This window comes from Athalia rosae, chromosome 4, assembly GCF_917208135.1.
Source record: "Athalia rosae chromosome 4, iyAthRosa1.1, whole genome shotgun sequence".
Classification (NCBI taxonomy): domain Eukaryota; kingdom Metazoa; phylum Arthropoda; class Insecta; order Hymenoptera; family Athaliidae; genus Athalia; species Athalia rosae.
Genome location: NC_064029.1, coordinates 2,332,131 through 2,349,134, shown reverse-complemented (window position 1 = coordinate 2,349,134; position 17,004 = coordinate 2,332,131). Strand labels below are relative to the sequence as shown.

The following is a 17,004-nucleotide window of genomic DNA, read 5'->3' as shown; positions in this document are numbered from 1 at the left end:
AAAAGGAAGGAGAAATAAAATAAAATTTCATGTAATAGAGAGGGAACAAAAAAAATTGAATAGAATAGAATATGTACGTCGTTTTACATATATGTGTGCTTGCAGATCTTATGCAATATACGTTCAAAGTTAACGTACGCAATGCCGATGTACATGTGAACGAAAGAATAAAAATAACGACGATAATTTCAAAAATTGCAATAAAAAAAAATTATAAGGTTTATCCGTAGCGACGAATGAATCTGACTTGATTCGTCGATCCCGATTCGTCTAATCGATCAGAGAGAAAAAAAATTCTTCAGTCATTTAGCGTGTATATTCAAAAATGAATTTTATATTTTTCCGGTCATTTATTTTCTAATCTTTTTTTACAACTACGCTTCGATGTGCAACCCGTGCTTTTTTTTTTTTTTACTTTTATTTTTTAATGATCTAGATAACGTAATTTACGTTTTTTTTCCTGCCTCAACTATCGGCGATGTGCTTTCTAAATTTGGCGTCGCGTAGGTATAACATCATCGCGTGTATGTCATGTACATATATATATATACGTATAATTGTGTACGTAATAGGTAGATATTTAGATAAAAATATGTGTACATAAAAGAAACGCCACGCCATGTAATCTGGACACGGTTCCTCACGTTCGCATGTACGTATATACGCGCATTTGAAAAAGAGAAAAAAAAAAGAGAAAAATTTAGGCACGCTTGATACACACACGTGAACATATGCTGCGTGAAAAGTATCGTAGGACCTGTAAAAATCCATAAAATAAATGAACTATGCATATAGCAGACGTACGTACATGCCTAGTCCATTTACATTAATGACGACAGATGGTAACGCTCGTTATATTTTCAGGATACACCTACCTATGTACTCGGTATCTGTAATGATTTCGGGCGAAATACGCGACGTGATTTTGGTTTTATTTATTTATTTATTTATTTTTTTTTTAATTAGAAAAAACCTATTTGTCAGATACTTTTTGTTCGCCACGTGCGAGACTGATTACGTTATTCAATCTGTACGATCTAACGAGTTTATATCGTACGACAGAAGCGCAGTCCGCGAAGGACCTGCTTTGATTTTTTCATTTCATTTCGAATTCCTGTAAATTACTTTTGGCCTTTCCCCACCGTTTCTATAACGCGGTTTGTTTTTTATTCGCTGAGTGTGCAGGGGTGCTGCAACCTGGTCATCCGCCATTTTGGGCTCTTTATAATACCCTTATATACACCTATACCTCGGTATACACCCCGCACACAGGTATACCCCCCAACATATATTCGTATGTCTTTCATCCGGTCATTTCCGCGCCGTTGTTCTCTCGTGGATTTTGCAGAGGAGTAAAGGTCGTTCGATTCTCCATACGTACCGCGTCTCCATAAACAGCGGACCCCGGTATGACTCGATATGCTATTTTATTCATTTTATTATTACATCATCGCTCTACGTCTATATCTCTACGGATGTGATGAAACCCGTGTACCGACCGGTGCTTAAAATCCCAATTTTTATACCAGACTTGTAATAGCTGCGACGGAAAGCGGTCGGAAATTTCTACGGATCGAACAAAGGATCATCGGGAAGCAAAAAGAATGATAGAAAATAGTTGAATATCATTTGAAAATAATAAAACAAGTTGAAAAGGTAGAATAATCGAGTTCCGGGTCAGTTTTTTTTTTATTTAATACGGATACACGTGAAAGAGTGACGTTTTTTTTCTCATTTCATAAAATCAGCACTGCATTTTCGTACGGTACATGAGTTGAAAAATTTTGAAAATCTAGTGACACCGATAAAAAAATGTTCGCCTTAACGGACGGCAATGACCTCTTTTGAAAATGAGGGAACAAGTGCACATATAGCGTGTAGACGAAGAGGAATAGAATAGTGACTTGATTTGAGCCAAAAATAGATCTTAATAGTTTACCTCCAGTTTACGAGGGAACATTTTATTCCTGCACCCCAGAGCTCATCGACTGTACGTAGATATAGCTGTCTACGTAAATACGACAGACCCTTGGGATAGTTTCGGGAGAATTGTAAATTTAACGTATTAAATTATATACCCGTACGAGAACGTGTAACGAATTTTTCCATGAGATTGCGGGCCAATCACCGAAGTTTCTATGAAACGTTTATTATATTTTATATTTTCCCCCGTTCTGTCTTTCACGAACGAGAGAATTTTATCGACCTATACTCTTTCGATTCTACAGTTTTTTTTTCAAACGTGAATAACCGCGAGAGAACAAACGAGAAAAAAAAAAATAAATAAATAAACTTAAAACTGCAAGAGGAAAAAAATGAGAAAAACGAAACAAGATCAAAAGATTGCACCCCTTGTGCTTTAATCCTTGGCTTTCAAACATCTCTGTATAAACCGTACTCCGACCTCTTTCTCGTATGGAAAAAACGTATCGTAAAAAAAAACAAAAAAAAGAAAAAAACAGATTAAAAAAAATCTGCCGAGAATGTGAAGCATTTTGTATTTGATAAATATATATATCTGCGCGTTAGAATGACAATAGTTTGAAAAATCCCTGCCGCCGTTCGATATAACTGGAATTGTGTGATGCGGGGAACAATTAGGTTTACTTCTGAGCACCGGAAACTCTTTTGAAAAGGTCCTGCAGTAAAATCGTTTTGCGTCGAACGATGGCCACTTTAGAGTCGAACGGAATTCGAACGGAATTCGTTCTATTACCTATAGAGAGTAGTACGCGGCTATACGCTATGTACATACATATACATATACCCTGTAGAATGGAAAAAGCGACGGAATAAAAAAAAAACAAAAAAAAACCCACTCGATAAAGAGAAGAAAAAAAATTGGCGATGGGAAATATCCCGCGCGCTTCTCTATGCCGCCCCTGTCAAATTATCGGTGTGTGACTTGCAAGCTTTTGGAATTGTTCGCGAAAAAGCTGTACCCACCTACGCGGGGAGAACTTTCATTGTGACGTTACATACTTTTAGAAGTTGACACCCACCCTATGCCGTGAATAAATTTAAAAAAAAAAAAAACCTCGTCGATCGTAATGACCGTTGTCATCTGTGAGTAGTGAGCAGGTAATTGTGCAGATTTGAAAAATTTGATTTTCGTCCAGTTTTAAAATACTAGGATCACGTTGAACGTACCTGCCGTTGATTAATGATAAAGAAGTTGAACCGTGACTCGTAATTATCGAGAAAGCGATGCTTTGTTCTTTCTTTTTTTTTTTTTTATCTTTTTCAAAATCTCTTTATTAATCCTCCTCAATTGTCCTCCTTATTCTGACCGTCTTTATTATTACGATGTGGTTCACCGTAGCCCGCGATGGATGCATTAGTCAGTGCGGAAAGAGAAACGCTCCGTCGGTCGTTCGTCGAACGCGGCGCGGTGGTTTTCTAAAAATATACCAAATATAATGGCGTCTTCGCGTCTACGTATAGTTAGTTCATGCATATTTAACCCTCTGCTCGGAATTGCTCCTGATGTCGCAGTGACGTCGGTACTGCGACGTCACTGCTGGAGATTTGTATAGTCACAGGGGTCGTTACACCGAAACTGAGTCAGGGCGATGTAAACGGTGCAGCTCTCCATGTGTCGTGACGTTTTCATTTTCATTTATATTCCTCTTAATTTCACCCCGAAATATTCAATTTCTGCAAAAAATTAATCACCACGAGTTGACGCAATCTCGTGCAACTACCTCGTGTCGTATAAACCGCGCGCACGAGTCATTAAAAATTTTCACCGAACGTACGTGCGCATATTTCACCTGCGGAATATTTTAAAGCAAACTTTAGAAATCCATCTTCAATACCGTTCATTGGGAGTTACATTATAGCGAGAGAAGAAAGAAAAAAAAAACGGTGGGGGAAAGAAGCATTTCAATGGGAGGGATGAAATTGTGTAACAATTATCCGCTGGTGAATTTTTTCTTTTCTTCTTTGTTTTTTTTTTTTTTCTTTTGCTTCGTTTTTCTAATTACGTTTTATGAGGTGTAAAAAGTTATTGAAATAAAAGAAAATATAGTGGCAACGTCATTCTGATTATTATACGTCGTTTCGTAATGAAGCAGCGGTAGCTCGCAAACTTATAATTTTGAAAGCGACTGCGAGAGCTTTTTTTTTTTCTAGTTTTCAATGCATTTTTTTTTTTTTTTTCTACCTCTATCTCTACCACTATAGCTCCGTTGCTCGTGTTGTCTTACGTCATCCTGCGAGGTGTATTTCCGGGAGAAAATTTTTCATCCCCTATTTTACCTAAAATGCTTTTATAAAAATTTTACCCCCGCCGACTAACAAGGGGAGCGTCTTTTCGACCTCTCGAGCTGTTTACCGGCATACGCTACCCGAAAAAGGAAAATGAAAAAAAAATCGCTAACAAAAAGAAATTTTTATGAATGTAGAGCTACTAAACAGGATGTCAGGTAGAATTGAGTGGCTCTTCAACTCACCTTGTTATTTTATAATACCTTATGTGTACTACCGCAGAATGTTTTATGACATGCGCCTGTCCGCGGATTCATATAAAATCTTTTTAGTGGAAAATTATGTCCTCAATTTGGCTAAAGGGGTGCAGGCGAATTTAAACGTCAAAATTTTAGTTTGTGTATATATATATTCAACGTATAGGTACACCCTGCAACCTTATAGTTCATTTATTCTCTACACATTTTGTATAAAAACGAAAGTTTTAATTGCACTTTTTTTTCTAAAAAAAAAAAAAAAAACTTTAAAACTAGGCGAGGCGGCGAGGAAGTAAAGTTTGTTACAGAATTGTAACAAAGCTTGTCGCATAACAATAACAATAATAATAATAATAATATCGGTGTACGTGTGAAAATAATGAAATATCGTTGTTGTGTTTTGCAGAATGTTCGTGAAATAAGATTTTCGTTTCGATTATTTGTTTAAGGTTAGCAAGAATGGTGGGCGGTGTACCGAGCGGAAAGATGCGACGAGCTTTGGTCGTTCTTATCCTCGTTATGGGGGTACTTTTCATCGCTATGTACGCACGTGCACCTCCCATTGTCTCACTTCAACCCTTTACCGCCAGAAGGTAAGGAAATAAAGCGAATAAAATAAATAAACAGATGATTGAATAAACGAAAACAGTGCAACAGTTTTTGTTACGATATCGATCGATTTATGATTGATCGGGCAGCGATAATTTGTGCGTTACGATTGCATTTGTATAAATTGAAAGCTGATTGATTTCAATCAGAGAGCATGACATGGTTTTTATTCGGTTTAAGTAAATGTTTGTAACGTTATTGTCAAGTGTGAAATTATTTCTTAATCGGTGCACACATTTCATTGACACACGTGTTCAGAGACAAAGATTTTGCATCGACGTGAGAATACTTTTTGTCGTTGTTTTTTCTCTTTTTCGTTTTTCGTTTTTCCATAAATTCAAAATACAATAAGTATCGATACAGTGATGAATTACAGTCTGAAGCAGTTGCAACAACTGGTGACATTCGTGGGCAACAACCAGACTTCTGAAATTCCAGAAGTGAAGCTATATGAATATTCGGATATACATAGGTAATCAATTGGACAATTGAAAAGTTAGAAAACATTTTTTATATATTAATATATAAAAAAGAAAAATCAAGAACAGAGCAAACAAAAACCATTTTTTTTTTTTTCATTCATCCTGTTTTTCTGAAACATTTCCACCGCGTTTTCATTAAGATTTATTCGGGTTCCTCATATCGACCGTTCATCATCAATGTCACTGAATTATATTCCTTCGAAATAAACGTGGAGAATTTGATTTTTTTAGACGGTGGAAATGTTACGAGAAAATATGATTATTACATTATTCCCTCAGTAGTAAAATCAAGAGTGCCTAGACATGACATAAATCAATAAACCCTGATAATATCTGTATATACACTGATTTTTTTATATGTGTTGTCTCATTTCACAATTATGCATATATGTACTTGAAATTTATTGTACCTACTTAGTCAGGTATTCATATAAAAAAACAGATATATCGTACATCATTTGATCCGAACAATTAAACAGTATTTTATATTTTACGCTGAGCACTTTTATCCTAAGTTTTCCATACGCGCACCGCAGAGTGGCTTAAAATTTGATCCGTATGTGATTTGCCGTAATGATTTAAAGGTACAGGAAATGTAGCAGTAATGCAAAAGAAAGAAAGAAACAATCAAAGGTCTGTTCCCTTGTATCGTAATAGCGAGTTTTTGATCCCTGTAATTTGATCTCGTACACTTACCATCGCCAATTCTATAAAACTTGGTGAATTTTTTTCATAATTCTGTTCGATAGAAACTTTCAAAGCCCTTGGTCGTGGGCCTGCGTATCCGGACGTTGCGAAAGGAGGGCTGTGAGATCTTCCAGAACATCGTTGGCTACGTGCACCGCTCTTTGCGGTGGGAATAGCCGCCTCATTTGGCCTCGTCCAACGGGGGATACTTTTCTCGGTGAAAACAGCGTCACTTTACATCTCCAACAAATATCGATAGTCACCGTGAACACCAGCGATCAAGAGATCAAAAACCTTTTGGAACATGCGAAGGATGTATTTTTAGGTATTCCCATTTCGGTATCCGTTTTAAGAAACTGGGACGCTCCGAACTTATTTACAGATATTCATCCATTCCCGATATACACTAGTTCCGTAAATAACTCGGAGTTATTAAAAATTCAAGCAGTTCGGAGGGTCGTTTCTTTTTTCTCTCCTCATTTGTTCCAGATTATTAAACGTCGATATTATTTTTGGGATTTCAGGTAATATTAAGAGTCTGATAAAAGTACCAAACGCTAAGGCCAGATCGAGCATCGATAATTTTGTAATATATATATCAGCGGGTGACGCAATCGGCACTAAATTGTCCTTGGACACTAACGAATCTTACAAGTTAGAAGTAACTCTGAAAGGTAAACAGTTGGAGGCAAAGATCACTGGGAAAAGTTACTACGGAGTGAGACATGGATTGGAAACGTTGAGTCAGATGATATGGTGGGACGAGGCTTCGGGTAGAAACGGTATACTCAGGACCATCTCGTCAGCGTTGATCGAGGATAAGCCAACATTCGGTTATCGGGGAATCCTCATCGATACGGGAAGACAGTTTTTCACCGTTGAAGAATTGAAAAGAGTCATAGACGGAATGTCGGCGTCAAAACTGAACACCTTTCACTGGCACATAACGGACTCTCAAAGTTTTCCCTTCGACTCAGCCCAGTATCCCGAAATGGCGAGATGGGGTGCCTTCAGCGGAGACCAAATCTACTCTCCGGATGACATCAAAGATTTCGTGGATTACGCCAAGATTCGAGGTGTGAGGATCATCATGGAGATTGATAATCCCGCTCACGCTGGCGCCGGATGGCAATGGGGTGCGTTTTGACCACTTTTTTTCCTCGCGATATCTGCGCCAATAATTCGTTCTAGGTAGTCACACTCGATCCTGTTTTCAGGAGCAGAGCATGGCTTGGGTGAATTGGCCCTTTGCGTCGATCAACAACCTTGGTCGACTTATTGCGGGGAACCGAATTGCGGACAGCTCAATCCCATAAACGAAAACACGTACAGAATCCTGGAGGGACTTTACAGAGAACTTCTGGACCTCACCGAAGTTCGCGATATCGTTCACATAGGCGGAGACGAAGTCAACTTGGAATGCTGGGCGCAATATAATAACATAAGTTTAGCTATGCAGGCGCAAAATATGACGGATCTGCACAGCTTATGGGCGGATTTCGAAGCTAAGACGATGCACAGGGTGATCAGGGCCAATCGCGATCAAGTTCCGAAGGCTGTTATCGTTTGGAGTTCCCCGATTACCAAACGGCCCTACATAAACACGCATTTTGATCCCCAGGTGATTGATTCATCTCATAATTCGCCGAAGCAGAGTTTCAATCTCTCCTCTCCGTTCTCAGGTTCACGTGATCCAATCTTGGGGCGGTAGTAATTGGCCGGAAACACCGGAACTCCTCGAAGATGGTTTTCGAGTTATCGTTTCCCACGTAGACGCGTGGTACCTTGACTGCGGTTTTGGGAGATGGCGAGAATCTGGAGAAGCGGCTTGCGGCGAATACCGTACGTGGCAAACTGTCTACAATCACAGACCTTGGAGAGATTACGGGCAGAAAGAAGCTGCACTTATTCTCGGAGGGGAGGCGGCCCTCTGGTCGGAGCAGGCTGGACAGGCCTCCCTGGGTCCGAGATTATGGCCCAGAGCGTCCGCGCTGGCGGAAAGATTATGGTAAGTTTTGAGACAAAGAGCAGATATTTCGTTGGGTTTTTTTATTTTTTGTATCCGGCTACATGGCGATCGATCGCATTTTCCCAGGACTGATTCATTGTCGAACGGATATTCGATAGAAGAGAGTGTCTACACACGTTTATCGGCGCACCGAGAGCTGCTTCGCAGTCGCGGACTTTACACCGAGTCTATGTGGCCGCAATGGTGTTCTCAAAATCCCGGTAAATGTCTCTGACCAATCATCGCGAATATTGATCTAAAAAGTATTACTTAAAGGTATCGCTATTAAATCTTGAAATTTGCGCTAGAGGTCTTAGGCTTAGCCTAAATAATGATAAGGGATCCGCCAAACGGGTTTCTGATTATTCACTCCGTGGATTCGATCGTCCGGAGTTGTTAATTAAGTGATATAATAACAGGAGATCAACTGTTGCATAAAATGCCTTTAAAATTCAAAATTTCTATCGATGAATTCGGTTAATTTTATTGTTTTCGTTTTTTCGCACCATAGAATAGTAATTGTTTGATAAATAGGTAGTACAATTAATGTAGCAACAGTTATGAATAATCTGTGCTGGATAACTTGACAAAACGGATGTTATTTTGCTGCTTGAAAAGCAAAATATACAAACGAGGCTAAATATACAGTATTACAGACGGCTCATGGATGCAGACGAATGTATTCGGCACCAGTATTCTTTGCGAAGTGTCTTACTTTCCGATTTAGTTGAGTATAAAATGATTACGGTAAATTCTAAGTTTTTTTTGTTTTTCTCTTCATTCACGCTAAAGTGAAACGAGATATTTCAGAGCAGCGAGAATTCCCATGGCATGAGCTTTCTGTGATGTTAAATGATATTAGTAATTATAATATTAGTGTAAAATTATTGAATATACACGAGGGGAAAAATTTATATGAGATTAAAAATTGATCCTAAATTTCTTTAGATAGGTGAACTTTTGAGATTCTTGTATAATAGATGGGAGTTGATTTCTTATCTACAAGTGCTTAACCAGTGGTAGGATATGCGTACGAATGTATGCTAGTGTTAGGAATGTTTAGGCCCTGTACTTTCGCGATTTATGAATTCTTTTATAATTTTGCTAATCAGATTTCTGCCCAGTTGTATAGGACACATTCCATGATTATTTATTTCTTATTCTTATTTCGCATGTCGGACTGCTGACAATAAGAGAAAGCTGATTTCAAAGTATGGAATTAAAGAATTTCTTAGTCATTTTTATCAATCTCCGGTATACAGTGGTCGAGTGTTCCTAACAATACTATGAAACGAATTTATTACGACTAGTTTTCGTCGTAGGGTCCAAAAAAGGGCTTTGAAAAATCTTAGAGTCAGTTCTCTGCGCCACCAAACCAAACTGTACCGAAATCCGTATTATCAGTTTGTTTGGAATAGGTTAGTGAGTAGGAAGAGTTGATTTTTTACAACAATGTTTTTTTTTTTCACGAATAAAATAAAAGGTACTAAACGAATATTGAGAGAATTGCAGTTTATTCGTGACAGTTTATAAGAGAATTTTTTAGAGTAGTTGCAATCGTCATTGCGGATCAGTAAAACAATTATCTACAGCGTTTTTGGTTCGTAAAAGAAAAAGAAAAAAGATGAAAAAACCGATTTGTATTGCATACATTATAGATGAATGATTTTACCATAATTTTTATGCACGCCGATATGAAGATGAATTGGTTAACAATATTATCATTTATGCTTCTAGGAATACCCTGTGTATAAAATTAGTACCGATTGTTAATAATTATTTATCGTTGATACGTAACATTGAAGCACAGAACTTTGCTTAGACATTAAACCGAACAGTATAAAAGTAAAGAATATCTTTCGCGGATATCTAGGAGAGCCTTACGTAGTAGAATGTTTGAGTTATAAATTTGTTAAATATAAATATGGATGATTCATTTGCTGAGTTCCTTTTTTCGCTTATGAGACTCAGCAATCTTGCCATTTGATTGTAGATCGAATATTAAATTTCAGAAATCATTATATAATGTACATAAAATTAATTATTGAGTACTTACCAATTATTGTTATCAACGGCTATAAAAAGCGATTCTTAAAATGCCTCAGCGGAATCAGAAATAGTGAAATCATGCCATCATGTTTTTTTCTTTACTTTGTTTCTTCCATTTTTTGTGTTTTTAACACTCTTCGAGTCTTTATCTGATTATAGGGAAAATGTTTGTTGAACTCTGTCTTAAATTATAAGCATATGGTATTTATACTTATATTTATAAATGTTTGAAATTGTAAATAAAATATGAATTAACACACTGGATTTTCCCAACAATTACCGACACACCCCTCGCATCCTGACATTAGATGTCGTAACCCCCATTGTTCAGCAGATTCTCTCGACCGAGGACAGAGGAGCAATAAAATAACGTCGCTGCAGATAACCTAACCCCCTCGGTTTTTCTGTTCTCCTGATACAAAAATAAATCTTCCGCTTCAATCCTATCTTCCGAAACTTACATTCTAGTGCTTTGAATCGTTCGTTCTTTCATGTATCGATGAATTATTGAGTAATTAATAACGCAGGCAGGCATATAATTAGTCCTGCAAGCAACCAGTTGCTCTCTCCATCATACTACGATTGAATACAGTGGATTGAATGCATGCACATGATGAGGCACATGGGGTCTCGGACCACCTCCTCGGGTTTCCTGTTCTCCTGATACAAATTTCCACTTTTCGGCAAACTTTCAATTTTCAGGGCCGGTATTCTAGAGATCTACATTATCACTTCCGGTTTGTATGAAAGCATGATTGAATGATTGAATGAAGAGGCAGGCATGCAATTAGTCCTGCAAGCAACCAGTTGCTCTCTCCATCATACTACGATTGAATACAGTGGATTGAATGCATGCACATGATGAGGCACATGATGAGGCACATGGGGTCTCGGACCACCTCCTCGGGTTTCCTGTTCTCCTGATACAAATTTCCACTTTTCGGCAAACTTTCAATTTTCAGGGCCGGCATTCTAGAGATCTACATTATCACTTCCGGTTTGTATGAAAGCATGATTGAATGATTGAATGAAGAGGCAGGCATGCAATTAGTCCTGCAAGCAACCAGTTGCTCTCTCCATCATACTACGATTGAATACAGTGGATTGAATGCATGCACATGATGAGGCACATGATGAGGCACATGGGGTCTCGGACCACCTCCTCGGGTTTCCTGTTCTCCTGATACAAATTTCCACTTTTCGGCAAACTTTCAATTTTCAGGGCCGGCATTCTAGAGATCTACATTATCACTTCCGGTTTGTATGAAAGCATGATTGAATGATTGAATGAAGAGGCAGGCATGCAATTAGTCCTGCAAGCAACCAGTTGCTCTCTCCATCATACTACGATTGAATACAGTGGATTGAATGCATGCACATGATGAGGCACATGATGAGGCACATGGGGTCTCGGACCACCTCCTCGGGTTTCCTGTTCTCCTGATACAAATTTCCACTTTTCGGCAAACTTTCAATTTTCAGGGCCGGTATTCTAGAGATCTACATTATCACTTCCGGTTTGTATGAAAGCATGATTGAATGATTGAATGAAGAGGCAGGCATGCAATTAGTCCTGCAAGCAACCAGTTGCTTTCCCTATCATACTAGGACTAAATGCACAGGATTGCATAGGATCAGGCCTGCGAGTAATTAGGTAGTATCTTGATCATACGGCAATGAAGCATGTATGCAATGATTCATGATAATATGTACTATATAACATATGGCGTTTGTCAACTTCGAATATTAGTGGACTAGGGGTGAGGGGTGTGATTGATGATCATTGAATAATCGTGTATTTATAATCGTTCATGTTTATTGATAAAATAATGGTCAATAATACATGTCAGGACGTCGTCATACCTTACGTGAATTCATTATCACAGATGCATTCATTTTTACATCATTATAATAAATTATGATCATGAGAGATCTCGTATAAATGTTCAAAATTCTATAAAATCTGTACATAAGTTTGTTTACATTTGAATACTTATATAATGATTGTTACAGATAATAGATCATCAATTCAATAGTTCTATAAAAAAAATCGATTGATCAAATGTACATCATGACTTATTCATATAAATTATCTATTCCGACCATATGATAATGCTCCGAGGATAGTTTGTATTCCTGATGAGGGGCCTAACTACTTCGTCAGCTGCTTGTTGGTTTCCTGAAAAATAAAATCGAACAGAGGTGAGTATGTATACGATAACTGTCAATTGCAGCTATGGGACAATTCGGTTATTCCGGAAAATATTTTTACTGGCTTAATTTACTGAATGAATTCGGGTTCCTGAGGTAAAAATGCATTAGAATAGCGTCTGGCAACCAATTCCCAAAATACTTCTCTTCTTGCCCCGAAAAAATGGTCTAATATGGTCTTCGATTCCTCTCAGAGTTTGGGCCGAAAATCGACAATTAATTAAATTTTTGATTAAGTTTTATAGGGTATTCAGATGTATTTAATCCCAGGAATCCAAATCTGTAAGCTAAACTGATAAGACATAGGTATAAAATTGATCGAGTTATCACGATTATATCGCTCTGAAAAGTGGAATAATCAAGAAATCTTGATGTTATCAATTCCTAATTCAATTTACTCGACGATTTGTATTCCTTGAGCGATTTGAAAAATCCATAATTTTTGTTTGAAATTCTCAAACTCGATCGTTCCGACACGCTTGCGCAAACACGGTAGCCCATGCACATGGCACGGGTCTTCAAGTGCTGTACATTTTAGTGGGCTTGTGCAACAAATTCAGATTTGGGGTCTGTCCTCAAGAATGTCATCGACAGAAACTATCTCGGTGTCATGGGATGCCTCGAATAAAATATTAGTAGCCCGACTGATGTGATGAGATTTAAAATGATAGGTAATAATTATTACAGTAACAATGAAACCAAACCAATCTCTTCAATTAACCTTGGCAATACTGAAGCCTCATGTTGTGAAATCTCCGTTTGCCCTTCAGGTGAGTTATTTAACCTCTTGAGAGAACTACCTTTTCAAAACTATTCGGATCCGTTGCAATTAATTTATTCTCATTTGACAGGCATGCAGTAAATTATATCATTCAACTATCCACAGTTTACTGATATGCATAGCTTTCCGGTTGCAATTTTCAGAGCATTCGTGACTTGATAATCGACGAGGGATTCAAAGTTGTCAGATCACGTAGAACAATTATCAAGCCAATGGAAGCAGAATTGTTTTATGCGGATCATAAGAAGAAATTTTTCTACAATAGACTACTCACTTTCATGTGTAGCGGTCCATCCGATATCCACATACTAGCAGCAAAGGATGCAATATTGAAATGGAGAAGATTGATGGGCCCTACAAAAGTTTATCATGCTCAGTTTGACGCACCTGATAGTATAAGAGGAAAATATGGTCTTTCGGATACTAGAAATGCAACTCATGGATCAGGTAAAGCGATTCAAGGGAATGCCACAGGGCTTCATCATACCTCAAATCGACTCCACCGCAAGCAATAGTTACACATTACTTTAATCATTCTTTCATAATTGCAGATTCCCCAGAATCGGCAGCACATGAAATAGGAATATTTTTCAAAGATTTTAGCACAGAGCAATGGTATGAGAGTGAAGAGATTTTTTATAATTTAGGAATGATAAAATTCGACCCCCTCGCCTTCGTGCATACCATCGATAAAAGTCAAGACAAGAGTGAGGCTAAGCCAAATTTGGAGTAACGGAAATCTGTAGAATATCGATCTTATTCACGATCTTGAATAATGTGATATACTGTGTAGACATCAATTAAATATATGTTTAAATAGAGAATCATATATGAAATATGTAGTTGTGACAACTGCTTCTCAACTTCTTATGTCTTACGCTTACCTGCATGTACCTGATGTTTATATCACGTCCTAATTTTACGAGTATTACTCCTTAGAAACCAGGGATAAACATTAACTTCACTGAAACGCAGTGTGACATATTTTTTAGAAAAATAATATATTGTATTTTGCCCTTGTACTTGAAATTTGGATGTCTGGTATTAAATACTCTATAATAATAAAACAAATTGTTCAATTTATCAGGCACTAATTTGGGTATTTACAAATTATTTGAATGTTTCATCAAAATGATCTAACTCGAAGGGGTACCTCGAGTATTGCACTTTGCCAGCAATATTTAGACAAGATTCAACTCCACATTCACAAATCGTGCAATACAGTGACAACGTGTATCAAACTTTCACGGAGATACGCATGATGATCACATGATCAGATAGAAACCTCAAGCGTTGATTTTTACGTACACTTTCGGTCTCGAGAATACCTTTATTCCCTCTTCAATTTTATTCAACTGTTTTTCTATTTCCATTTTTCGTCTCTGAGACCTGAGTGTGTCAGTTTTTATCGGCATCATATTTAATTCATTTATGAATTCTTGATAATCTGTGAAGAAAAATACTTTACTACTACCAATTCAAAAGCTACGTAAATTTTTAAGAAATAAATATTATTATTCATATAAATAAATGTTTCAATAAATGATACAATATACTTACTTTTTTTCAACATACGAAGGGTTTCCTTGCGTTCACTGTCGGGCAGCGGAACGTGTCCCTCTGGACAGTCAGGATCGGGTGCCTCTTCTTTTGCCTTTTGTTCCTTCTGGAGTTGTGCCTCTTTTCGTTCTCGGAGATATCTGTGAACGGTTAGTGATATTAAACTGACAACAAAATTAAGCAAAAAACAGCAGGACGAACACGATAACAATGAAAATAATATAACAAAAGTAATGGAGAAAAAAGTTACTTTTAACATCATACTTGGGGACAACACCCTTTCGATAATTGGTGGGTGGTACTCCGTTGTTAAGCTGTGTAGCCATTTTTGCGGCAATTGATGTGCGCTGTTTATTCAATTTAATAAAATCCGTCCCTTCATCTGGGGATGTACCGAATTGAATATCGGGTAACTTGGGAGAGGGTGAAGACCTTGCTGGACTAACGTCCCCTCGATCTGAGGGAGAAATAGCCCCTTCTCTTGGCGTCACGTCGGTCTGTTGACCCAATTCTTTTGTTTTTTCGGGTGATGCTTCAATCCTTGGACTCCTTCTGGTAGGATACCTGCATGTATAACAATGTATAAATCTTTGATTTCACTAAGGTTATTTTCAGAGTTGACGATGCAGTTACTATACCTGATTGTGCCTTCGGCATATAAGTTGCTAATGTGTTTATCATCTACAGTTTGAATTCCTTGACTCCTGTACTGAGCCTGAGGGTTATTAGAGTGGGAATGTTCACAGCACAGATTCGAGTCGGATGGTGCCTTCATATCTTGGTTTGGAATTTTTTTATTTGCAGCTGCATCTCGAGAGCCTTTTTTCAGTCTAATGCTTTTTCGATCATTATTAGAGAATGATTGTAGACCCTTCTGGTACCCTTTTGTAGTCTTATTTTGCAGCACAGGGACGCTATTTTGGAAATTTGGTAGCGCCTTTGGTTTACCCATCTTGCCACTATCTGTCTTGTAATGAATTGTCCGTGATTTACTTGTGAAATCTTGATCATTTTTAGTTTCACGAAGACTTGAATTCACTCTAGATGTAACATTTTGATATTTATCAGGAGCTTTTTGGTGCCTTTGTATGTGCAACTTTTGAAATTCTTCAACCTCTTTATGACTGTGAAAGTAGTGTTCCATACGTCTAAGGTTTTTAACATTTTCATGGATGAAATTCTTTCTTCTGTTTACTTCTGTAATGAATGTAACAGTAGAAAGTTAGTGATGTAAAAAATTATGCAGTTACAATCATCGTACCAGAAAGTGCCCACAAATTTGATCTCAAAATACTTTTCAAATTTGCACATTAGAATACACATGAAGAAAGGTTTTACTGTAAATAATTTCAGCACTTACTGGGCTCAGGAAAAACGCCCTTTAATGTCGCCATGTTCGGTGAACAGTGTGTATAACAATTCTTTTAATACAACTGAAAATAGCAACACTTAACTGTAGTGTTGTAGATCTGTTAGTAATTAATTTTAGCGACAAAGGATAATTTTCTTGCTACAGGCTTGTTGTAATACATATAACAACCTGGCGATAGCCGATAATTTATCCTTAAAATATCTAGTTTCAAATGTAACACTTTAATTTTGCGCACATTCTCGTCACCAAATAAACAATTTTGTTTACAAATTGAATCATGGCCTCTTTGACAGTTGTTAGACCACAGACTACAGGCAATGAGACAGCTAACCACATAACCACTTTAAGGGTGCAATTTCATACTGACACTTGACGCAGATTTTTAAGCGTGAAATGTAGTCACGAGGTGTTATTTCGACAGGAGAGCCATCAAAATTATGAATGGATAATCATCATCATCATTATCATCATCTGTAATAATACTCACAGATTTATTCCTAATTTTTTCCGATTTTTTCCGATTTTTTTTCGATTTTTTAAAATATTTTTCAATTGTGCCGGCCCTGGGTGGGTGCGGGCCCCTGAAATTAATTGCACGGCCCTATTTTTAGGTTCCACCCCTAAAGGGTCACGTGACCAATCGTCAGAATACAGCTAGCGCCATGTGGCGGAATTTTCGTGAACTAAAATTCCAGGTTTCTTGCCCCTTGACGTCAGGCAATGTAATGCGTGTCGGAGATGTATTAGCTGTAATGCGGGTGCATCTATCATCAGGCGCA

At 37.6% G+C, this 17,004-nt stretch overlaps 3 protein-coding genes across 7 annotated transcripts in view; 2 read left to right on the top strand and 1 right to left on the bottom strand.

Annotated features, from left to right (window-relative positions):
- Positions 1-10,560, top strand: part of LOC105690316 (probable beta-hexosaminidase fdl) — a 34,508-nt gene extending 23,948 nt beyond the window's left edge. For 3 of the 4 annotated variants that reach the window (XM_048654936.1, XM_012408022.4, XM_048654938.1), the window contains 7 exons: positions 4,916-5,059; positions 5,452-5,547; positions 6,307-6,569; positions 6,769-7,380; positions 7,462-7,865; positions 7,927-8,252; positions 8,340-10,560. In XM_048654936.1, coding sequence (XP_048510893.1) covers positions 4,916-5,059; positions 5,452-5,547; positions 6,307-6,569; positions 6,769-7,380; positions 7,462-7,865; positions 7,927-8,252; positions 8,340-8,487 — 1,993 coding nt within the window. In that variant the 3' untranslated portion in view covers positions 8,488-10,560. The remainder of the gene's footprint in view (positions 1-4,915; positions 5,060-5,451; positions 5,548-6,306; positions 6,570-6,768; positions 7,381-7,461; positions 7,866-7,926; positions 8,253-8,339) is intronic. The other variant, XM_048654937.1, reaches the window with a different exon arrangement.
- A 2,446-nt stretch (positions 10,561-13,006) lies between these two features.
- Positions 13,007-14,135, top strand: LOC105690242 (nucleoside diphosphate kinase 6-like). The gene is made up of 3 exons (XM_012407878.3): positions 13,007-13,282; positions 13,437-13,740; positions 13,845-14,135. Exons 1-3 carry the CDS (start codon positions 13,205-13,207, stop codon positions 14,024-14,026), a joined length of 564 nt encoding a protein of 187 aa, XP_012263301.2. The 5' UTR covers positions 13,007-13,204; the 3' UTR covers positions 14,027-14,135.
- Positions 14,136-14,355: 220 nt separating this feature from the next.
- Positions 14,356-16,540, bottom strand: LOC105690241. Of its 2 annotated transcripts, none has more exons than XM_012407874.3 (5): positions 16,214-16,538; positions 15,492-16,050; positions 15,118-15,417; positions 14,854-14,993; positions 14,356-14,740 (listed from the first exon to the last, which is right to left on the bottom strand). In XM_012407874.3, exons 1-5 carry the CDS (start codon positions 16,245-16,247, stop codon positions 14,580-14,582), a joined length of 1,194 nt encoding a protein of 397 aa, XP_012263297.2. In that variant the 5' UTR covers positions 16,248-16,538; the 3' UTR covers positions 14,356-14,579. The 2 variants fall into 2 exon arrangements, with proteins under 2 accessions (XP_012263297.2, XP_012263299.2); XM_012407876.2 differs by having other exon boundaries at positions 14,639-14,740; positions 15,104-15,417; positions 16,214-16,540.
- Positions 16,541-17,004: the final 464 nt, after the last annotated feature.

Coding starts and splice junctions, on each gene's coding strand:
- LOC105690241 (XM_012407874.3), bottom strand. CDS start 16,247: ATGGCGACATTAAAGGGCGTTTTTCCTGAGCCCA. Junction 15,418..15,491: donor TATGCCGAAGGCACAATCAG/GTATAGTAACTG, acceptor TTATACATGCAG/GTATCCTACCAGAAGGAGTC. Junction 14,994..15,117: donor CGAAAGGGTGTTGTCCCCAA/GTATGATGTTAA, acceptor AACCGTTCACAG/ATATCTCCGAGAACGAAAAG.
- LOC105690242 (XM_012407878.3), top strand. CDS start 13,205: ATGAAACCAAACCAATCTCTTCAATTAACCTTGGCAATACTGAAGCCT. Junction 13,283..13,436: donor AATCTCCGTTTGCCCTTCAG/GTGAGTTATTTA, acceptor TGCAATTTTCAG/AGCATTCGTGACTTGATAAT. Junction 13,741..13,844: donor AAATGCAACTCATGGATCAG/GTAAAGCGATTC, acceptor TCATAATTGCAG/ATTCCCCAGAATCGGCAGCA.